Source organism: Mauremys mutica, chromosome 5 (genome assembly GCF_020497125.1).
Source record: "Mauremys mutica isolate MM-2020 ecotype Southern chromosome 5, ASM2049712v1, whole genome shotgun sequence".
Taxonomy (NCBI): Eukaryota; Metazoa; Chordata; order Testudines; family Geoemydidae; genus Mauremys; species Mauremys mutica.
In genome coordinates, this window is record NC_059076.1 from 142,220,549 (window position 1) to 142,244,232 (window position 23,684).

Consider the following 23,684-nt stretch of genomic DNA (forward strand, 5'->3'; position numbering starts at 1 on the left):
CCAGCAAAACTCAACAAACTGCGAGTGATCAGTGGAGAGGAAAAAGCCAGCAAGGCTGCTTGTCCTTCCTGGAAACCTCCTGTACTGCCCCAGAGATGGCGACCGAGGCCGTGTCTACGCTACAAAGTCATGTCGGCGTTCAGCCACCAACGTTTGTGTATCGCTGGGCATGTGCCCACTTGGCTGCTTGTACCAATGCTGCTCGTACTCACCAGGAGTGCTTGTGTAACACGCTAACCTTTGATTCCACACGTGCCCCCTCTCATCCCATGTTACCGCCGGAGCAGTGAGCAGGGTCTGTCTCTTTGGACAGCAGGACTCCCACCCGTGGATGGTCACACATAGGAAAAATTGCAGATTTGGACAGTCGTGGATGCCCCAGGATAGGGCCGGCCTTCGGGGCGGGCGATGTGGGTGACTGCCCAGGGTGCCATGGTCAGGAGGGGAGAGGACGTGGTCCGGAGGCAAGGAGCAGGACACAGGCCTGGCCCCACACTGCCCCCAGCCTGCCCCTCACCGTGCTTCAGCGGGATGACGCTAGAGGCCCCACAACACAGGGCCCAGGACACAGAGCAGGATGCCATGGCTGGGGTGGAGCTGGGGGTATCCCAGGAGGGGAGAGGGCCCCGGCTTCCCCAGGCCCAGCCCCTCCGCTGCACGACCTCCGACAGCCAATCGCACGCGCGGCGCACGGGGATGATGCCTTTACCCTCTCGCCAGAGCCCCACCCGCAAGAGGGGGCCATGAAAGGCTGGGCCCAGGGGGCTGAAACACTGTGAATAGTGGGGTGCTGAGAGCCACTGAACCGAACTGTAACCTCTGCATGTGATGGAAACCGCCTCCAGCCAGGGGGTGCGGCAGCCCCCCTAGATCCAGCACCTATGGCCAGGCACTGCCGACAGAGCGCTGTCATCCGCTTCCCTCATGCCTCCTTCCCTCATCCACCCGTCTCCCCCCTCCACCTCCCCCGTGCAACCATCTCTTATCTCCAGACCTCCCACTACCCCTCCTTCCCTCATCCAACTGCCAGGCATCACTTCCCATTTCTATTTCTGTTCCAGGGCTGCTGTCAGAGGGAGGCTCTAACCCAGCAGGCTGCAGAAAGGACCCACAGGCCAGTGATCAGGGGCTCGGCTCAGCGCGAAGGCAGGACAATGGCCAGGGGCAATATCTATGAGAACATGCCGATGACGGAAGCTGCTCCCCAGCCCAAAGGTAAACACAAGAGGCTGCACCGGACCCTGGACTCCCGCTGGCTTCTCCTTGGCTTTGTGGTCTCTGCAGAGCATCCTGGGCAGCGATCACTTGCTCCACTGACCACGAACCCAGAGCTCAGCCTTGTGCTGGCCAGACAGCACCACGGGCAGTGGGCGAGGGTGCTCGGTCAGTGCTTCCCAGTGCGTTCTCTCCCCTGCCAGTCCCCAACGGGAGAAGGGCACAGGGGGAGAGATGGGAGTCCCTGCACAGCATCCCAGCCTCCTGCCGGGCAGCGCAGTGCCATGGGCTGGCCATAAAAGCCAGCCAGGCTCCCCCTCCCCAGCTCACTGCCACCATCAGCCTCTCCCAGGAGGAGATCACCAGGATCGAATCCTCACAGCCCCCATCTCTGGGGACCAGCTCCCTCTCATCCCCCCATTTCACAGTGACACCTCCTTTCCTTACCCTCTGCCCCTTCCCTGCCCGAGCACACGCGTCTAACCGTGAGCAGGGGCAGGGTGATGTAGCTGTGTTAGCAGAGAAGGGTTTTCCCCATGGCTCGGGGATGGGGAGGGAACCTGTTCCTCCAAGGACAAGGAGCAAATGGAGCTGGAAGTGCTGAGATAAGGACCAGGCTGTTTTTCTAAAGCTCCCAGCACAAGGGGCCCCTCTCAGGGCTTTGGCTGGATGACTGGGCAAAAAAATGGCAAATGAAATTCAATGTTGATTAATGCAAAGTAACGCACATTGGAAAACATAATCCCAACAATACCTATAACACGATGCGGTCTGAATTAGCTGTTTCCACTCAAGAGAGGGATCTTGGAGTCACTATGGACAGTTCTCTGAAAACAGCCACTCAATGTGCAGCGGCTTCAAAAAACCGAGCAGAATGTTCGGAATCATTAAGAAAGGGACAGAAAATATCCTATTGCCTCTATATAAATCCATGGTACACCCACGTCTTGAATACTGCGTGCAGATGTGGTTGCCCAATCTCAAAAAAGATATATTGGAATTGGAAAAGGTTCATAAAAGGGATTAGGGGTATGGAACAGCTGCCATATGAGGAGAGATTAATAAAACTGGGACTTTTCAGCTTGGAAAAGAGACGACTAAGGTGAAATATGACTGAGATATATAAAATCATGACTGAGGTGGAGAAAGTAGATAAGGGAGTGTTATTTACTCCTTCTCATAACACAAGATCTAGGGGGTCACCAAGTGAAGGTTTAAAACAAACAAACAAAACAAACAGAAGGAAGTATTTCTTCACAAAATGCACAGTTAACCTGTGGAACTCCTTGTCAGGGGATATTGTGAAGGCCAGGACCATAACAGAGTTCCTAGATAAGTTCATGGAGGACAGGTCCATCATTGGCTATTAGCCAGGATGGGCAGGGATGGTGTCCCTAGCCTCTTTGCCAGAAGCTGGGAATGGGCAACTGGGGATGGATTCCCTGTTCTGTTCATTCCCTCTAGGGCACCTGGCACCGGTCACTGTTGGCAGACAGGTTGGCAGACAGGACACTGGGCTAGATGGACCTTTGGTCTGACCCAGACTGGCCATTCTTACATTCTTATATTTGGTTGTGCAGGTGTCAGCTGAACAAGGGCCTGCTCCGGGGGTTGTTTATCCCCATTGGTTTCAGTGCAATCCAGATGCCATGTGGCAGCTGTTCTGGATTGAACACTTGAAAGACGCCCAGGAAGGGTCAGGAGACAGGCAGGGAGACGGGGCTGACAGAAGTGGAGGGTGTGGCCGTAGGCAGCTGCAGCTACGCACCGAGCTCAGCTAGGCTCTCTGCTGCGACAAAGGAAAAGCTGGATATGAGTCAGCAGTGTGCCCTTGTTGCCAGGAAGGCTAACGGCATTTTGGGCTGTATAAGTAGGAGCATTGCCAGCAGATCGAGGGACGTGATCATTCCCCTCTATTCGGCATTGGTGAGGCCTCATCTGGAGCACTGTGTCCAGTTTTGGGCTCCACACTACAAGAAGGATGTGGAAAAATTGGAAAGAGTCCAGCGGAGGACAACAAAAATGATTAGGGGGCTGGAGCACATGACTTATGAGGAGAGGCTGAGGGAACTGGGATTGTTTAGTCTGCAGAAGAGAAGAGTGAGGGGGGATTTGATAGCAGCCTTCAGCTACCTGAAGGGGGGTTCCAAAGACGACGGTGTTACGGCATCCGCGGGCGATGCTCTGGAACTGCTCCCCACAAAGCCAGTCAGGACTTTGGGGAGCCTCCTCTCCCATGGAGCAGACTGTCTGCAGGGCAAGAAGCTCACACGGCTTCGCCTCCTGGGTCTCTTCTGGGAGCATGTAGCATATGCCCCTTTGTGCGCTTCCCACAGCGAGTCTGCCCAGGCAGGTGTGAGGAAGTGGGAATGTTCCGGCTGTGTGATGTGAATGCTGAGAGGGGAGTATTGACCTGGGAAGGGTGCAGGGGAGTTGTGCTGGGACGGCTGCACTGGGGAAGGGAGATACCTGAGCATGTAACCTGAGACCCCAGGAGGGGGGTTGGAGGCCAGGTGACACCTCTGCCCGGGACACTGGAAAAAGGACAGAGGCCCTTGGAGGAGCCGGGGGGAGGCTGAGTGAGAGGCTGGAGGGAGCTTCAGTATGGGAGCTGGCTGGGAAATGGAGGGGAGCCCTGATGGGGCTTGGGCTTCCCAACGGGGCTGTGGCCTCCCTGGGGCCCACAGATGAACCTGACTACAGGAGGTCCTGTTGTCTGTACTGGCAAGACCTGTTTTGAACTGTGCTCCTGTCGTCTAAATAAACCTTCTGCTTTACTGGCTGGCTGAGAGTCATGGTGAATTGCAGGAAGCCGGGGGTGCCGGGCCCAGACTCCCCCACACTCTGTGACAGCAGGGCTCTGGGGAAGCCAGAGGGTCCTGCACACACCCCCACTTTTCAGTTAGACGTGACTCTGAGCCAGCCAGTAAAACAGAGGTTTAGTTGCTAGGTGACAGAGTGTCCGGTTAGAAACTGAGGCACCCACACGGTATTCAGAGGAAACATTAAGAACAGGCCCATTTTGTCACATCTCTCCCCCCTTCGAGACTGAACTGAGCGAGGTCACTTTAGCCAGTGACCTGGGGAAGTTTGAACCCAGCAACGTTTCCATGGGTGCCCCAGCATCTCTCCCAATCCTTGGTGGGAGTTACACCAGGACAGTCCAGTTTCACCCCCTCCCGTGGGTCTGTTGTGCTTGATGGCGCTTGCAGGCTGCGTGTGGGAAGGTTCATGCAGCCCGGGCCCTTTTGCCACCCCAATACCCCTGAGGTTTAAACTGGGATTGGGTCTTTTCCCAGAGCTCCAGTTTGGAGGGCTGCAATTTGGGCTCTCTTGGTTAAGAGCCCCCAGCTTGACCGGGGCCACCCTCTGAACAGGTGTGTCTGTTCCCAGCAGCTTGGCCTCAGCCCCTTGCATTTGATGCCGCCACGTCGGAGGAGAGTGGTCAGTATACACAGTAAAGCGCTGCCCAAAATGATACAGCTGCAGCTTTCCAAGGGCCTGCACCAGGGCTGGGCATTTTTTTTTTTGAGGCCACATAGTTCTGCTTTTGGGGCAGCCATTTTTTGCAGTTCCACTTCGTCACAGATGGATCTAGACTGTTCTCAGTGGTGGCAGATGACAGAACAAGGAGCAATGGTCTCAAGTTGCAGTGGGGGAGGTTTAGGTTGGATATTAGGAAACCCTATTTCACTAGGAGGGTGGTGAAGCACTGGAATGGGTTCCGTAGGGAGGTGGTGGAATCTCATTCCTTAGGGGTTTTTAAGATCAGGATTGACAAAGCCCAGGCTGGGATGATTTAGTTGGGGATTGGTCCTGCTTTGAGCAAGGGGTTGGACTAGATATCTCCTGAGGTCCCTTCTAACCCTGATATTCTGTGATTCTATGAAAACATAAGGAAAAATGTAGTGTGCACTGGGTGGCAGAGAAGCTCCTCCCAGAATCTGTTTCAGGAAAGGCTGAGAACTGCAAACTCAGTACATTAGTGAGAGGCAGCTTCACCCTTTGGTTAGCGTGAGAGAAGCCACTTCTGCAATGTAAGGGGATGATCTGGGCATCTGAGTGTTGTCTGCTGGTTCCAGGAACCACACCCCATGGGGGAGCGGCGCGAGCTAATGGCTGAGGCCCAGATCAGACAGGGAGGGGGTGCGGCAGGCTGAGACTTTCAGGGAGAGGAGAATCTGACAGTCTTGTGTCTCCAAGCAGCTGCCGTTCACCTTGGGGAGACCAAATCCAGGGCACACCGAGCACACTTACTTCTGTCTACACATAGATCCTGGCTCGAATGCAGCTCTAGTCTTCTCCCTTTAATGTGCAGGGGAGATGTAGTCTTAGGGCTTTGCCCTGTGATTCGCCCCTTGGCTGCCTTGCAGGGAGGAGCCCAGCATCCCGGGGATGGGTTATCAGACAGGGATGCTTTAGAAAGGCCCTTCTGAGCACACTGCTGCTGTCAGCCCCACTTTTCTCCTGCACAGAATCATTTCCCCCTCATTTCACTGCCTCGTTGAGTTCATATTTCATAAGTTGTTTCAGGTTCCTTTCCACACTTAGAAATACTCCTTTGGGCCTGGACTTCATAAGCCTTAAACTTCCCTCTCAAGAAATGCTTAGGCAGGGGGGAAATCCTGCTCCCAGATCTCTCTCACAGGACGCCTGCCTGGCACTAGAGTCACTCCTGATTTAGGGAGGGTCGCTTTTCACATTCGAGTTCAGGTCGGTTCTGACCTTATTTGGCCTCTTTCCGCTGTTGCCGTTAACCACAGTCGGGGACTAGGAGGCTGAGCACGTATTGGATTTAAGGGGTGGAGTGTCCTCAGTCAGTGGCTGTTGAGCTGTAACTTTCCATGGATACGTTTCTTCTTCTCCTTCAAGGAAACCCTCCCCAGACATCAGTTCCTTGGCGGCACAGGGCGCGGGGCATTGTCGTCACTCCTGTCCTTCTCCTCCTGGGTCTGGCCCTGGCCACATCCCTCCTTGCTGTGACGCTTCTATGTAAGTTCAACTGCAGCTCCAAGCCCAACGTTTGCCAACTTCCATAGAGGGCAGCTGGGTCGACTGGGGATGGTGGGGGGGAAACATATTCCAGCAGAATATCTACCACTTTTCCAGTCTGTCCCTCCAAATAAATCTCCTGCTCCAGGGAGTTTGAATGGAGCTGTAAGATCTTGCCCTGCTGCTTTTATACTAGCACAATCTTTCTAAGTCTAACGATGGTCCAGCACTGGCACCAGTCACCGGGGGAGGCTGTGGAATCCCCATCACTGGAGGTTTTTAAGGACAGGTTAGACAACCACCTGTCAGGGATGGGCTGGGTGAACTTCATCCTGCCTGAGCATCACCTCAGGGACTTCAGATCACATGTGGCAGCCCCACATGCTCAACCTGCGCTCAGAGGGTCACGCTGGGTCCGTTCCTGACCACATATCACCAGCACGAGCCTCAGCCCCAGGTGTCCTCATGGCACCATTGAAGTGCCCTACAGAGAGAGCGTACGGCCCAGTGGTTCGGGCGCTTGTCTGGGGCTCAGACTGCTGGGTTTAATTCCCTGCTCTGCCAAAGAGTCCCTGCCCTGGAGCCAGCGAACAGCTGAAAGCAGGGAGCTGGAGTGGAGAGCTCTTGGAGGAGAGGGGAGACAAGCCCCTGTTCCTTAGGGGCAGTGAGTGGCAAAGACGACTGGCACCTCCCCGTGCTGGGGGGCCACAATCTAAAGGGGAGGACACGTGACCGCCCCATGTGTCTCCTCTGCCCAGCGACCCCCGTGCCCAGCCCAGGGCCACCATGCACTCCCTGCCCTGCCAGAGTTACCTGCGGGGGGCTCTGTCCTTCTCCCGCCGCACCTCCCCCCAGCACATTCGGCCATTCTCCCTGGCAGCCGGGCTCGGGCTAGGAGCAGGAGGGAGCCACGTCTCATGAGGCTGAAGCCGGCGCTCCAGGTCACTGCTCTGTGACATACACCAGGAGAGAGCCCGGAACGGGGCCTTGGCTGTGCCGGTTTCCCTCCTCGGGAGGGAAGCTGTCCAAGATTAAAATAAAAGACGTCATAGAGAACAGCCTCGCGCTCGGAGCATGTTCCTTCTCTGCGCGTGGCTGATCTCCAGCTGCAGTTCGGTTCAGTCGCTGACCTGCAGACGTGTGATTTCTAGATCTCCAGGCACAGAGCAAGCTGCAAGCGGTTGAAGAAGCGGTGCAGAAGCTCCAAGTCTCTCTGCAGCCTGACGACGCCTCGGACGCGTCAGCGAAGGGATCGGACAGTAAGTCGCAGGAGGAGGGTCTTAGGCATCAGGGTCAGTTCCCCTCCCTTGGCCTGGAAGCTGAGCACTCTCCTGCCTACAGGGATGGGGGGTGCCTGGCATCCTCCTGCTCCCCTCCATAGACTTCCCTCCCAGGTGGTCCCGTCCCCCGTCTAACGAGCTGCTACTCTGCACCTTCCTCTGCCAGCGGAGGCTCTGTTCCCAGGGACGAGTGGCTTCTCCCGGCTCCCTCCTAGCTCCCTTCCTGGCAGTGGCAGGCTGGCTGCATCCGCCCCATGCTCCTGCGCAGGATGCCTAGTGGTCACCATCTTCCGTCCTTTCTCTGTTGCTCCCTTCGCTCCATAGTTTTCACCTTGGCCCCTGTATTGTCAGGGTTGCATTGGCGGGAAAGACGGATGCAGCTCATGAGACACACAGGGCCGAATTCAGACCCTGGTGTAAGCAGGACGTCAGTGGAGCTGCACTCGTGGGTCTCCATTTGCCCCCCAGTCCCTGAGCCCTCCCTGTGCAGCTCCAATAATTTGGGTACCTGCCACAGTCCCATTGCTGGAGGCAGAGCGCCCCCTTGTGGCCACGTCTCACAACTGTCTGTCTGTCGGGCACAGGGCTGCACATACAAACCCGTCCATGGATCAGGTTATTCAGCGTCCAGTCAGAAAATGGGCCTGAACTAAACCCCGGCACAGAACTCGCCTGAACGCTGGGCTGTTCAAAATCCCGGCCTGGAGCCCAGGGCCAGGGCTCGGGGCCACGGATGTTCTTGCAGCCCCAGCTCTGCCCCATGCTGCAGGGGACCCACTCACAGCTCACAAGGGGGGAGCGATTGGGAAGAGGTGGCTGGGGAGATTGGGGGGACAGGGCTAGAATTCAGGAGAGCTGGGGTCAATTCCCAGCTCTGCTGCAAACTTCCTGTGTGATCTTCGGCACCTCTCCCTGCACCTCAGTTCCCCTGCAGGAAAATCATCCTTTATTTCTCCCACCTCGCGTCGATTTTGACTGTGAGCTGTTGAGAGCAGGGACTGTCCCCTCCTGTCTGTACAGCGCCTGGCACACAGGGGCCTGTAGGTGCTGCTCTACCACACGTGCTGATAGTCAAGTGTTCTGCATCTCCACTGACGTCACTGTGACTTTCTTCTAGGTCTGCAACTACTGGATGAAGCGCAGGCAGGAGTCCAGAAGCTGAAATCCCAGCTGGGTAACGTCAGTGCAGCGTATGGAGAAATCCAGATCCGTCTGGACAACGTCAGTGCAGCGCGAGCAGCAGTGCAAGGTCGCTGCAGTAAGTACTAGCTGCAGTGCTGGCTGGTGCCGTTTCTGCTGGTGCTGGGGATGAACGGAGGATTTCAGGCTCCCAGGCTGACAACGCAGCAACTTTCTCAAGCACCAAGTTCTCTTCCATTAAAAATCACCGGTGGCTGCACCTGGGCCCACACCGTGGTGATCAGTGTGGAGTTAAATTACACCCTAGGCCTCGTTAGCCTAATGGGAGCACCCAGCTGTAACAATGCGGTTCTGGCAGGCCCCAACTGAGAGTGCCAATTCAGGACAAATTGTTTAAAATGGCAGTCACAGCCCTAGGCTGGGGTTTTTCCACCTCTAAGGCAAACCAAACCAGCCAGACAAAGAGGACTTTGGTCTCACCCCACTGACTGAACACAAGTCACACAAGCAATTTCCTTAGACACTCCAGTTTCCCAGTATTGCCACCAGTGCCACTCGTTATGGGGACAAATGGTTATGAAAACCAACACCCCAATAAAAGAAAAAGGTTCTCTTGATCCCAAAGAATCAAGCCCCAGACCCAGGTCAATGTACACATCAGATCTTACCCACAAATCACGCTGTTGCCAATCCTTTAGAATCTAAAATCTAAAGATTTATTCATAAAAGGAAAAAGATAGAGATGAGAGCTAGAACTGGTTAAATGGAATCAATTCCATACAGTGATGGCAAAGTTCTTAGTTCAGGCTTGTAGCAGTGATAGAATAAACTGCAGGTTCAAATCAAGTCTCTGGATTCCATCCCCAGCTGGGATGGGTCAGTCAGTCCTTTGTGTAGAGCTTCCATTTGTAGCAAAGTCCCTCCAGAGGTAAGAAGCAGGGTTGAAGACCAGATGGAGATGAGGCATCAGCCTTTTATAGGCTTTCCAGGTGTAAGAACCGCTTTGTTCTTACTGTGGAAAATTACAGCAAAATGGAGTCTGCAGTCACATGGGCAGGTCCCTGCCTACTTTGGTGAGTTACAAGGTGTATCTGCCTTCTCTCAATGGGTCAATTGTGTAGCTGATTGTCCTTAATGGGCCATCAAGCAGGCTAGGCAGAGCTAACACCAACTTGTCTGGGATGTTTCCCAGAAGCACAGCATAAGTTTGAAGTACAGACAGTACAGAGCCAATACTCATAACTTCAACTACAAAAATGACACATGCACCCAGATAGCATAATCATAACCAGCAACCCCTAACCTGGTCTTAGACACCTCATTTGACCCCCTTCATACAAGATTTGGTGCCACTACAGGACTTTGGTTGCAACTATGTTCTATATGGTCCCAGATTATATCAATAATGTCACACCAGCTATCAGCTCTTCTTAGATGCTCTAACCCAGTCAGGTCACAGGCAGAAAGGGATCCTGGCATTTCAGCCTATGGGGCGTTACTTTCAGAACCATCCCTGAGCCAGCGCCCCCAGCAGGGTGTTGGGGGCAGGGCCGGCTCAAGAGCCCAGCGGGGCAAGCACCCGCCTGGGGCGGCCCTTTCCCGGGGGGGGCGGCAGGCTGGGCCGGCGGACCTGCCGCAGTCATGCCTGCGGGAGGTCCACCGGAGCCCCGGGAGCAGCGGACCTGCCGCAGGCAAGACTGCGGAGGGGACGCTCGGCCGGCGGCTCCAGTGGACCTCCCGCAGGCATGACTGCGGACGGTTCGCTGGTCCCGCGGCTCGGCTGGACCTCCCGCAGGCATGCCTGCGGCAGCTCAACTGGAGCCGCCGGACCAGCGAACTTCCCACAGCTGCGGGAGGTCCAGCCGAGCCGCGCGACCAGCGGACCCTCCGCAGTCATGCCCGCGGGAGGTCTGCTGCTCCCGGGGCTCGGGGGCGCCTCCCGGGCATGACTGCTTGGGGCGGCCAAATTTGTAGAGCCACCCCTGGTTGGGGGAGGTGCCAAAGTACAAAAGACTTGAGACCTTCACCACTTATGATCAATGAAAATTGTTGATACTGAACCCGGAGATCTTCCACCTTGGGCAGCTACATTCCCCCTCCTGAATTCCCCCTGCCAGCTCAGCTGCACAGTGAGTCTCCCCTTTCCCATTACAGCCGTGCTGCTCTGCACTGGGACCAGTGCCCATGCTCCAGCCCAGATGCAGCTGCATTTCAGTGCTGGGGGAGTGACCCCATGGTGTCTGCTTTCTGCAGCGCTCTGTGGGATCCATCATGTGGCCACACAAGTTACTTATTGCGATGTTGGAGAATCAGGATTCAGAAGCTCCCTGGGCTTGGGGCAGCTGAAGGGTAGGGGAAATGCAGCACTAGAAACCCTGAGCTCCCTGTGTGTGTCCCTGTGACTTTAGCCCAGGCGTCTCACCTCAGTCTCTGCTCCTAGGTGACGTGCTGACAAAGCTCTCCAGGGGCTGGAGGTTTTACGGTGAGAACCTCTATTACTTTTCACAAGAAAGGAAGTCGTGGGACGAGGCTGAGCAGTTCTGTCTGTCTCAGGACTCGCACCTGACCTCTGTCTCCTCCCAGGCGGAACAGGTGAGTGCAGGAAGCTCCTAGGGGCTTGGATAATGGGTCAATGTCCTGTTTCATACCAGAAGGAGGTGGGAGGTGGCAGCTGAGGTTGGAAACCATCAGAGAGGATGCCAAGCCTTGGTACCTGACTCAAGGGATTCACTCATCAGTTTAAAAGCAGAGATGGGGCAGAGGAACTGTGCCAGGATCTGGACTTCCCGGAGTCTGAGATGCTGGGGGAGGGGGATTTCGGGTCAGGCTCATTTCTGATTTTCCCTACTTACAATGTAGCATTTCCTGCAAACCCAATGGCCTTTCCCAGTGAGGACCCCTTTGATCCCTCTCCCCAGGCCTGAGTTCCTGCTGGACAATCTAGAAGCCTGTATCTGGAAGGCTTGTGTGCAAGGGGCCACGCACCTCTCAGAGAATCCTCTCTCCCCACGTGCCCACTGCAGCCCTCACCCCAGGCCTCTGCGGCACTTTCGGAGGAGGAAAATCCCACCCTCCGGCAGGGCCAGACTTTGCACCCAGTTCTCTGCTCCGAGCTTTGCCTCCTGCAAGGGCAGGGGGCTGGTGTGAACTCTGAGGTGCCCGTCAGTACCTGCCGCAGCCCAGCTCTGAGGGGGCCGTGGGGGGAGTGTTCTGAGACAGGTCCCTGCTGTTAGCCCCAGGCAGATACAGATGCAGACACAGACACAGAGCTGCTCCAGGGCTCCCTCAGGGTCTCCCAGCTAGTCACTGTCAGCGTTGGGGGCAGGACACCGCGTCTCCCGCTGCCCAGTGCCCTGCTCACACCACCAGACGCCCTTTCCTCTCCCCCAAAATCTGTTCAGCCCAGGCAGCTGCGGCTGCATCCTGCAGCCTCTCTTGGGTGACCTGCACATGCTGCAAACTGTGTTGTGCAGGAGTTTCTCTCCAACGAGACCCAGGGAGAAGCTCACTGGATTGGACTCACTGACCGGGAGACAGAAGACAGCTGGCGCTGGGCGGATGGCACAGAATACAGAGCAGACGCAAGCAGGGGGTGAGTAAAGCTTGAGAGACGTGATTATTTATTACACGATTGGTCACAAGCTCTTTCGGGGAGTGTCTGTGCGGCCCCTGGTGTCTATGCAGCACCCGGCACAGCGGGCCCGATCCTGAGGGAGGCCCCCGGGCGCTGCCACGACGGCAGTGAATCCTCTCAGGAATTTCTGCTAATGCCCCTTTGCTTAGACCAGGAGCCTAAACACGGAGTATGTGTTCAGTGCCCACTGAGACCCAGGGCCAGAGCCTCCCCTGGGGTAACTCGGCATTGACTTGAATGAACCACAGGGATTTACACCAGCTGAGGATCTGGCCCCAAGTCGACTCAGTGCAGCCAGGGGAGTCTGGAGTGAGCGGCAGGTTCCCGCTCTCCTTGGGATTGCGCTGCGCTCTCCCCTCGGTCAGGCTGGGCACGGGGAGGCTGTGGGGCAGGGGCCATGGCCGGAGCCAGCTGCAGTCGGTGCAGTGACCTCAGGGGGCTGTGGGCGAGGCCCATAAGCAGGGCCAGGGAGAAGTTAATGACTGACCCCCGCTGCCCTCTCTCCCCGTTCCTGCGTTCCCATCCCGGGGGTGCCTGGGACGTGCTGTGCCACCTGCTCTGGTTCTGGGCACTGAGATCCGAGTTGCTGCTGCTCAGCGTTTGGAGCCACACACTGACTTTGGCTCTTTGCTGGCCTGTCAGGCGCAGGGCAGGTGCTACCCCCGGCCGTCAGAAGCCCTTCGTTACCATGGCCACAAGAGCTGTGGAGAACTCTGAGGGGTGGCCGGGGGGTGCATCGCTTCACCGCGTCATTGCTGGGGGTCTTGGTCCCCTGCCAACAACAGAGTCCACAGAGCAGAACTGAGCTCAGGAACTGGCTGTGGTTCTCCCCTGAGACATTAACACTCTGATCCGTAGGTTCTGGGAGGAGAATCAGCCAGACAACTGGCATCAGGAGATAGGAGGCAGAGAAGACTGTGTTAAGACACGCGCAAAGAAGCTGAATATGTGGAATGATGCGAACTGCACTCTGCCTTCTAGGTGGATTTGTAAGCAGGCCCATGGTTAGGCTGGGCTGTGACGTGCAGGTCCCAGCACCTCAGAAAGCGCCTTAATTTCCAAGCTATGCAGCATGTTTTCCAGCCACCTGCCGATGAGGAGCCCTGTGCACTGGAGGGGGCCGCATTGGATGTGTATTGCAGGGACGCTTTGTCTTGGTGTGATATTTCTGGCTGTAGCAGAGAGAGCTGCCCTTATGCCGCTCAGTGTGACTGGCTCTGTAATTTGTATGTTTCCAGGTCTGTCACTGGATCGTGGAGTTATTGTTTCATAATCACCCAATAAATGATTTGCTTGACTTGAATTTCTAATTTTTGCACCTTTTGATCAGATGTTATGATGTTGTCAGAACCATCGATATATCCATTTAAAACGTCTAATTGTATGTGCTAAGCAAGGGATGTCTCAAAATATGTTTCAGCCACCGAGGAGATAAATTCAGGCTCAGCTGGGAGACCGGCTTCAACAGCTGTTCGAATTCTCCTATCCCTGCCTCGCTGTGCCATGTATCAAAACGTGTCTGTCCCTTCCAACCCAGCAGGAGCAGTCCCTCCCCAAACTGTCACTTCCTTGGAAGGGCCCAATCGGTTGTATTTCTGCATCTCAGGCTGCTCTTCCTTCAAAGATGTGGAATATTTATTTCCAAGGGCATTTATTACTGGGAGAAAGATGACAGCCCTGAGGACTGATGTCTACAGCAAGTAACTCTGCCGATGGACCTCTACCAACTCCCCCCCTCCTCACTGGGGATGGGGTAGCTCCATCTCTGAGACCCACTCAGTTCTTAACCAATAAGCTACTAAGCTCTGAGATGACAGACAGAGGGTCGGAGTCCTTTAAAATACTCACATATTTTTGCTATTGTGTCCATATTAAAGTAAAACAGAACAGCAAGTGAAGTAGACAGCACAGGTACCAAAAACTGCCCAATAAACAGAGAATTGCCCATTTCAGACACTTCTGAAAGGAAAAAAGTTATTCTAAATTGGGCTGACCCTCAACCCAGCTATGCAGAACCTGCCCAGAACCTGCCCCAATAGCCAGAAGGCCATTTAAAGCTTCCCCATGATTTTTGAAAGGGACAGTGTCATGACACACTTCTTAAGGCTGCAACGCTCAGGCCAGGCTGCAATTAGATGGGGAAAAGAATCCTGAGCTGGGTTTATACGCTGGGGTCTGACTCTGGTCTTTCATACACAGGAGTAACTCAAGCCAATAGAATGAGACTAGTGTGAGAACAGAACCCAGCCCTTGCTTTTCAAAGCAATAGCTCAGTTCCAAAGCCAGCATGACTGTGTCTTGACAGCAGAGTGAGTCTTATGCATCCCTGGGAAATTCTTCTTCCTTGAGGATTTTGAGTCGGGTGACGATATTTCCCGGATAAAAGAATGTTATTGTCTCAGTGGAGAATCAAAGCCACTTTCTGAGCTCGGTTCTGCTGCACAGATTCTGTTGTGAGCAGGGGACCAAGATCCCCAGAAACATTGTGGCAAAATGTTCTGCCCCTTTATCTGCCCATTGCAGAGCTCGCTGGGATGAAATTCAATAGTGCAAATGCAAGGTTATGCACTTAGGGACTGACAACAACATTAATCCCCATCTTCTCCAATTTGACTAATAATTCCTTTTCTGGAACTGTTTCAAATGCCACTGAAATCCAGATAGATGAGATCTACTGCATTTCCTTCGTCTAAAAAATCACTTATCGTCTCAAAGAAAGAGATCAGGTTGGTTTGGCACCATCTACCTTTTGTAAAACCGTGTTGTATTTTATCCCAATTACTGTTTACTTCTGTCTTTCCAAATTTGTTCTAAAACCATGTATCCAATTGAAGTCAGACTAACAGGCCTGTAGTTTCCTGAGTCACTTTTCCCCATTTCTTAAAATCTCCACCTCATCCTCCATGTTTGGCAGTTCCACTCCTTCCTTCCTTCCTTCTTTCCTTTGTGTTTATATGGCTAAAGAACTGTTTACTATTGGTTTTAATTTCCTTTGCAAGGTCCAATGTGCTTGGCTATTGACAGTTCACGTTATCCCTGCACTTTCTGACCTCCAAGAGGTGGCTTTCCTTGCTGATCCATCCCATCTTCCATTCCTTGTAGGATTTCTGCTTTCGCTTAATCACCTGTGTGAGATGCTTCTTCATCCAGCCTGGTCCTCAACCCTTCCCTAGGAAGTTTTTCCCCTTGCGTGGGATGCAGGCGTCAGAGAGCTTCTGCAACTTGGACTGAAAGTAATTCCAAGTCTCCCCCACTTTCAGATCCTTGAGTTCTTCAGCTCAGTCCATTCCCCTCGTTAATTGCCTTCATATTTTAAAGTTTCCCCTTTTGAAATCAAGGCCCATAGTTGCAGACCTAGTTTTGTTTATCCCTCCATTTAGTTGAAATTGAAGTAGCTCACGATCACGCAGGGCCGCTCAGAGGGGGGGGCAAGTGGGGTAATTTGCCCCAGGCCCCGGGATCCGCAGGGGCCCCCACGAGAATGGCCCAGCCCCAGCCCGACCCGACCCCGGCTCACCCATCTCCCAGACCCACAGCGCATCCAGGAGCTTCTGGACAGCTGCCGCGTGGCTCCGGCGGGGCCCCGGGCTCCACCCCGCTCAGAGCCACGTGGTCGGGGGGGGGCTGCGATCTCCAGCGGGGCCTGAGCTCTCTCCGCTCAGCCTGGATCTCGCAGCCCCACCCCCGTTACCACGTGGCTGTGAGCGGGGCGGAGCTCAGGCCCCGCCGGAGCCACACTAGCATTGTCGAGGGAAGCTCCTGGACACGCTGAGGCTCCAGGTGAGGGGGAGCCAGGAGTAAGGGGCCGGGGCTGGGGGGGTTGGCTAAGGGGCAGGGAGTCCCAGGGACAGTCAGGGGACAGGGAGGGGGCAGAGTTTGGGGGGGGCGGTCAGGGGACAGGGAATGGGGGGGGGTTGGATCATGGGCGTTCCGAGGGTCTGTCAGGACTCAGCGGGGGGGTGGATGGGGTCGGGGCAGTCAGAGGACAGGGAGCAGAGGTGGGGTCCCAGGGTGGTGGTTGGGGGTGGGTCTCTGGGGGATGGTGAGGGGACAAGGAGCAGGATGGGTCGGGGATTCTGAGGGGGGTGGGCAGTCGGGGGGCAGGAAGTGGGTGGGGGTCGGCTAGGGGGCAGGGCCAGGCTGTTTGGGAGGCACAGCCTTCCCTACCCTAAAGCTCATTCAGCAGTTTGAGGTTTGCAGAAGAGCCAAGCTGTTAGCTTTTCCACTAGGGCTCCCATCCCTTTCGCTTCTCAAATGCCAAATTACAGTCTGTATGTAATTTCAGTGCCATAGGGAGATTCATGTCAGGGGAGGGGAGCTTCATTTAAAATTAGCCACTGGGGGAGGGATCACATGAGAAGAGCAATATCCTTCCCAACCCTACCAAGGGAGACCCCCACCACTCCCCTGCATTCCCTGAGGCTTCAGAGGGGTTAATTCAGTGGTTCTCAAACTTTTGTCCTGGTGACCCTTTCACATAGCAAACCTCTGAGTGCGACCCCCCCTTATAAATTAAAAACACTTTTTTATATATTTAACACTATTATAAATGCTGGAGGCAAAGCGGGGTTTGACATGGAGGCTGACAGCTCGCGACCCCCAGTAATAACCTTGTGACCCCCTGAGGGGTCCTGACCCCCAGTTTGAGAACCCCTGGGTTTATTTAATTTTAGCACCCTGTGTCCATTCACAGGCATGTGCTATTTTGAGCATTTCAGTGTTCACAACATAGGCTCATCCGAGATTCTGGAACAAGCTCAAATGCTCAGTTCATGGAGTATGTACATAGTCTATACTAAAGACAAACCCACAGTAACTGTCTCCAGTTTGTGAGGGACCCCATGGAGCCAGTCTCTAGGAAACAGATAAATGCATGGAGGTTAAGTCCATTAATGGCTATTAGCCAGGATGGGTAAGGAATGGTGTCCCTAGCCTCTGTTTGTCAGAGGATGGAGGTGGATGGCAGGAGAGAGATCACTTGATCATTGCCTGTTAGGTTCACTCCCTCTGGGGCACTTGGCATTGGCCATTGTAAGTAGACAGGATACTGGGCTGGATGGACCTTTGGTTTGACCCAGTATGGCTGTTCTTATGTTCTAAGCTAAATGAACCCAAAGTTATGGAGACATATATGAGTCAAGGAAGCCAGCAGAGTATCAGAAACCTGGAAAAATCTCTGCCTGGATGGGCTCAGGCGTTTGGTTACAAGCTGAGGTGGTTCAAAAGTTTTGGATTTTTTTTTAAGCAGAATTTTTTTATTGTTTCTTTAAACAATCAAACACAGCAAGCAGCAGATATTTGGCCACACACTTCTGAAACCCCAAACCATAGTCAGGTTTTGGCAGACTAATTTCAGCTTTTCAATTAAAAAAAACACAACAAATTTTGAAGGAAAGCAGACATTGTCCGTGCTTTTTTAAAAACCCCTAGTTTTCGATCCAGAAAAAGTTTTGATGGAAAATATTTGTCCAACCCTTTTAATGAGCTTTAGCGCCTTTTAGCTCTAGCTGATGCTGAGAACCAGTGATACCTTGTAAAGAAGTTTTCTCAAAACTGGGTTTGTGCCGAGATGCAAAAGGTTTATTTTTCCCAGGGCTGCCTGTGGGTGCGGAGCATGTGGGGCAATTTGCGCTGGACCCCGCAGGGGACCCCATGAGAATATAATATTGTCTAGTGTTGCAAACTTTTTTATGGAAGAGGCCCCCGAAATTGCTTTGCCCCAGACCCCCTGAATCCTGTGGGCGGCCCTGGTTAGCGTGAGAGAAGCCACTTCTGCAATGTAAGGGGATGATCTGGGCATCTGAGTGTTGTCTGCTGGTTCCAGGAACCACACCCCATGGGGGAGCGGCATGAGCTAATGGCTGAGGCCCAGATCAGACAGGGAGGGGGTGCGGCAGGCTGAGACTTTCAGGGAGAGGAGAATCTGACAGTCTTGCGTCTCCAAGCAGCTGCCGTTCCCCTTGGGGAGACCAAATCCAGAGCACACTTACTTCTGTCCACACATAGATCCTGGCTCGAATGCAGCTCTAGTCTTCTCCCTTTAATGTGCAGGGGAGACGTAAGCCTGGTCTACACTAGGCATTTAAACCGGTTTTAGGAGCGTAAAACCGATTTAACGCCACACCCGTCCACACTGAGAGGCCCTCTATATCGGTATAAAGGGCTCTTTAAACCAGTTTCTGTACTCCTCCCTAACGAGAGGAGTAGTGCTAATATCGGTATTACCATATCGGATTAGGGTTAGTGTGGCCGCAGATCGATGGTATTGGCCTCCGGGCGGTATCCCACAGTGCACCACTGACCGCTCTGGACAGCAATCTGAACTCGGATGCAGTGGCCAGGTAGACAGGAAAAGCCCCGCGAACTTTTGAATATTTCCTGTTTGCCCAGCATGGAGCTCCGATCAGCACGGGTGGCGATGCAGTTAAAAATCAAAATAAAGAAAGAGCTCCCGCATGGACCATGCGGATGTGATCGCTGTAAGGGCAGGCAAATCTGTTTTATCAGCGCTCCGTTACAGAAGACGAAATTCAAAATCATTTTTAAAAAATCTCCAGACAGACGCCATAGCAGGGACTCAGCGCACTGCAGCGTGACAAGCGTAATGGAAAGCCAAAGAATCAAATGGACGCTCATGGACTGGAGGACTCCAGCTATCCCACAGTTCCTGCAGTCTCCGAAAAGTATTTGCATTCTTGGCTGAGCTCCAAATGCTTCTAGGGTCAAACACAGTGTCCGCGGTGGGTCAGGGCATAGCTCGGCAATCTACGCACCCCCACACCCACCCCCAGAAGTGAAAGGGAAAACAATCCTCTCTTGACTCTTTTACATGTCACCCTATCTCTACTGAATGCTGCAGATAGACACGATGCTGCAGCACTCAACGCCAATATCCTTGCTCCTCCCCCCCCCCGCCATGGGTGGCTGATGGTACAAAACGACTGGTACCCGTCCTTATCATCAGTCTATTGGCACATGGGGCAGTGCAAAAGGACTGGTAACCATGCTGACTAGCATCTGTTAGGTCGATCAAGGGCGCCTGGCCCTAATTTTTCCTGGTAGATGGTACAGTATGGCTGATAACCATTGTCATCATAGCAACAGGGGGCTGAGCTCCATCAGCCCCCACCCTTCATGTGTAAAGAAAAGATTCAATTGCCCCTGGACTAGCAGAGGGATGCTGGGCTCCTCTCCTACACACTCCTTACTGTCCTGTCTGGACTATCATAGCAGCTGGAGGCTGCCTTCCACTCATTTCTCACTAACAAGTCACTGTGTCTTCTTCCTGCATTCTTTATTACTTCATCACACAAGTGGGGGGACAATGCTACGGTAGCCCAGGAAGGCTGGGGGAAGAACGGAATCAACAGGTGGGGTTGTTGCAGGAGCACCCCCTGTGAATAGAATACAGCTCATAATTTCTGCTGGATCTGACACAGAGCAGCTGTGCTCTCTGGTTCTATGATACAGTGGTTCTCTAGTACACTTGCCCAAATTCTAGACAGGACTGATTCTATTTTTAGATACCAAAAAGAAGGGATTGACTCAGGGAGTCATTCCCAATTTTGGCTTTTGCGCCCCCGGCTAAGAGCAGCCGGGGCACTTATGACAGCAACAGACGGTGCAGTGCAAAAGGACTGGTAATCATGATCATCTTTTTACCAATTTATGGATTGGTAGATGGTACAGTACAGCTGGTAACCATCTCTGCTGTCATGCAAAAGCAAAAGCATGCTGCTGTGTAGCGCTGCTGAATCGCCTCTGTCAGCGGCATCTAGTACATATACGGTGACAGTGACAAAAGGCAAAACAGGCTCCATGATTGCCATGCTATGGCATCTGCCAGGGCACTCCAGGGAAAAAAGCCGCGGAATGCTTGTCTGCCGTTGCTTTCCCAGAGGAAGGAGTGACTGACGACATTTACCCAGAACCACCCGCGACAATGATTTTTGCCCCATCAGGCACTGGGATCTCAACCCAGAAATTCCAAGGGGCGGGGGAGGCTGCGGGAACTATGGGATAGCTACGGAATAGCTACCCACAGTGCAATGCTCCAGAAATCGACGCTAGCCTCGGACCGTGGACGCACACCACCGATTTAATGTGTTTAGTGTGGCCGCGCGCACTCGATTTTATACAATCTGTTTTACAAAACCGGTTTATGCAAATTCGGAATAGTCCCGTAGTGTAGACGTACCCGTAGTCTTAGGGCTTTGCCCTGTGATTCGCCCCTTGGCTGCCTTGCAGGGAGGAGCCCAGCGTCCTGGGGATGGATTATCAGACAGGGATGCTGTAGAAAGGCCCTTCTGAGCATGGGCGGCAGGTTATATACATTTGCGGTGCTCGGGCTCCAGGAATATTCAGGGCCGGGTGCCCTGCTCCATCAATATTTGGAGCTGGGTCTCTCCCCCGGCCCTGCCTGGATCGGGCCCCGGCCCCCGCGGGCCTCCCCCCGCCCGCTGCCTCCCTGCCTGGAGCAGGTCTCAGCCCCTGCCTGCCACCCCTCCCCCTGCGTGTCCCCCCCCCCCCCCGGCCGCGCCGCGTCCCTGCCTGACAAAAAGCAGCGCGCGCCTCTCCCCTGCCTGCTCTGTGCTGCCGGAGATCGGCTCCCGGCAGAACTGCTGTCTGCTGCCACAGGGTCCTAGCGCCTGCCCTCCAATAATGGCAAGGCAGGCTGCCCTTACCCTGCCCTTCCGCCCTCGCCCTGAGCCTCCCCAAAGCCCCAAACCCTCATCCCCAGCCAAAGTCCTCATCCCCCCGCACCCTAATCCTCAGCCCCAGCCAGAGCCCTCATCCCCCCGCACCCTAATCCTCAGCCCCAGCCAGAGCCCTCATCCCCCCGCACCCTAATCCTCGGCCCCAGCCAGAGCCCTCATCCCCCCTCACCCTAATCCTCAGACCCAGCCAGAGCCCTCGTCCCCCCGCACCCTGATCCTCAGCCCCAGACAGAGCCCTCATCCCCCCGCACATTAATCCTCATCCTCAGCCAGAGCCCTCATCCCCCCGCACCCTAATCCTCAGCCCCAGCCAGAGCCCTCATCACCCTGCACCCTAATCCTCAGCCACAGCCAGAACCCTCATCCCCCCGCACCCTAATCCTCAGCCCCAGCCAGAGCCCTCATCCCCCCGCACCCTAATCCTCAGCCCCAGCCCTGAGTCCCCCTGCTGCATGAACCCCTCATCCTCAGCCCCACAGCCCTCACCCCTGCACTCCCTCCTATCCCCAAATTCCCTCCCAGAGCCTGCACTCCTCACCCCTTCCTATGCCCCCACCCGCAGCCCAGAGCCTGCACCCCTCATCCACTCCTGCACAACCACCCCCTGTCCCAGCCCGGAGCCTGCACCCAGCACCCAAACTCCATCCCAAAGCCTGCACCCTGCACCCCTCCTGCAACCTAATCCCCAGCCCAGGATCTGCACCCCAGACCTCCACCCACCGAAACCCCTCCCAGAGCCTTAGGCAGGTGGGGCAGAGTTTGGGGAGGCGGAGTTGGGGGGCGGGTTCTGGGCACCACCAAAATTTCTACAAACTTGCCACCCATGCTTCTGAGCACACTGCTGCTGTCAGCCCCACTTTTCTCCTGCCCAGAATCATTTCCCCCTCATTTCACTGCCTCGTTGTATTCATATTTCATAAGTTGTTTCAGGTTCCTTTTCTCATTTAAAAATATTCCTTTGGGCCTGGACTTCACAAGCCCTAAACGTCCCTCTCAAGAAATGCTTAGGCAGGGGGGAAATCCTGCTCCCAGATCTCTCTCACAGGACGCCTGCCTGGCACTAGAGTCACTCCTGATTTAGGGAGGGTCGCTTTTCACATTCGAGTTCAGGTCGGTTCTGACCTTATTTGGCCTCATTCCGCTGTTGCTGTTAACCACAGTCAGGGAATAGGAGGCTGAGCAGGTATTGGATTTGAGGGGTGGAGTTTCCTCGGTCAGTGGCATTTGAGCTGTAACTTTCCATGGATATGTTTCTTCTTCTCCTTCAAGGAAACCCTCCCGAGACATCGGTCCCTTGGCGGCACAGGGCGCGGGGCATCGTCACTGCTGTCCTTCTGCTCCTGGGTCTGGCCCTGGCCACGTCCCTCCTTGCTGTGATGCTTCTATGTAAGTTCAACTGCAGCTCCAAGCCCAACGTTTGCCAACTTCCATACAGGCCAGCTGGCTCGACTAGGTGGGGGAGGGGAACATATTTCAGCAGAATATAGACAACGTTTCCACTCTGTCCCTCCAAATAAATCTCCTACTCCAGGGAGTTCGAATGGAGCTGTAAGATCTTGCCCTGCTGGTTTGATACTGGCACAAACTTTCTAAGTTTAACGATGGTCCAGCACTGGCACTGGTCACCGGGGGAGGCTGTGGAACCCCCATCACGGGAGGTTTTTAAGGACAGGTTAGACAACCACCTGTCAGGGATGGGCTGGGTGAACTTCATCCTGCCTGAGCATCACCTCAGGGACTTCAGATCACATGTGGCAGCCCCACATGCTCAACCTGCGCCCTGAGGGTCACGCTGGGTCCGTTCCTGACCACATATCACCAGCGCAAGCCTCAGCCCCAGGCATCCTCATGGCACCATTGAAATGCCCTGTGGAGAGACTGGACGGCCCAGTGGTTCGGACACTTGTCTGGGGCTCAGACTACTGGGTTTAATTCCCTGCTCTGCCAAAGAGTCCCTGCCCTGGACCCAGCGAACAGATCTGAAAGCAGGGAGCTGGAGTGGAGAGCTCTTGGAGGAGAGGGGACACAAGCCCCTGTTCCTTAGGGGCAGTGAGTGGCAAAGACGACTGGTGCCACCATCTAAAGGGGAGGACACGTGACCGCCCCACGTGTCTCCTCTGCCCAGCAATCCCCACGCCCAGCCCAGGGCCACCATGCACTCCCTGCCCTGCCAGAGTTACCTGCGGGGGGCTCTGTCCTTCTCCCGCCGCGCCTCCCCCTTCCCCCAGCACATTCAGCCAGTCTCCCTGGCAGCTCAGAGCAGGGCAGCAGCTGCCTGAAAGCCCGGCTGGGGGTGCGGCGCTGGGTCACCCCCACCAGGGCCCTGCTGTTGGGGACAGGGGCTGAGTGAGCCGGAAACGTGCCAGGGGGCCAGGGGACTCCAGCTTGCTTGACCCCCGTCCCTGGTAGCCTGGCCTTGATGGGGTAGCCCCTGCCACCTCCCCAACCAGACTCTCTCAGGCAGCCGCTGTGCTGCACAGAGCAGAGACCCTGAGCGGCCAACATGAGAAGTGGCTGGTCCTGCCCACTCCACTCCCTGCCCGGACCCGGCTGTCGGGGACGGGGCCGAGCGTGCCGGGGGTCAGCGTCAGCGGGAGAAGGACACAGCCCCTCTTCCTCTTTTCCCCCCGTGACAGCATGCCAAGCAGAAATCTGTGTGGAGCTTCACCCTGCACACATCCCCATGCGTCGCCTCTGGCGAGTGGG

At 54.9% G+C, this 23,684-nt stretch overlaps 1 protein-coding gene across 3 annotated transcripts; it reads left to right on the forward strand.

Annotated features, from left to right (window-relative positions):
• The first annotated feature begins 728 nt into the window (after positions 1 to 728).
• On the forward strand, positions 729 to 13,583 carry LOC123371087 (C-type lectin domain family 4 member F-like). 3 transcript variants are annotated; one of them, XM_045018281.1, is made up of 8 exons: positions 729 to 852; positions 1,062 to 1,215; positions 6,088 to 6,207; positions 7,359 to 7,466; positions 8,605 to 8,745; positions 11,068 to 11,219; positions 12,101 to 12,219; positions 13,120 to 13,583. In XM_045018281.1, the coding sequence occupies exons 1-8, from the start codon at positions 829 to 831 to the stop codon at positions 13,268 to 13,270; spliced, it is 969 nt and encodes a 322-aa protein (XP_044874216.1). In that variant the 5' UTR covers positions 729 to 828; the 3' UTR covers positions 13,271 to 13,583. The 3 variants fall into 3 exon arrangements, with proteins under 3 accessions (XP_044874216.1, XP_044874214.1, XP_044874215.1); XM_045018279.1 differs by lacking the exon at positions 729 to 852 and having other exon boundaries at positions 862 to 1,215; XM_045018280.1 differs by lacking the exons at positions 729 to 852; positions 6,088 to 6,207 and having other exon boundaries at positions 862 to 1,215.
• Positions 13,584 to 23,684: the final 10,101 nt, after the last annotated feature.

Coding starts and splice junctions, on each gene's coding strand:
- LOC123371087 (XM_045018279.1), top strand. CDS start 882: ATGGCCAGGCACTGCCGACAGAGCGCTGTCATCCGCTTCCCTCATGCC. Junction 7,467..8,604: donor GTCAGCGAAGGGATCGGACA/GTAAGTCGCAGG, acceptor ACTTTCTTCTAG/GTCTGCAACTACTGGATGAA. Junction 12,220..13,119: donor AGAGCAGACGCAAGCAGGGG/GTGAGTAAAGCT, acceptor TCTGATCCGTAG/GTTCTGGGAGGAGAATCAGC.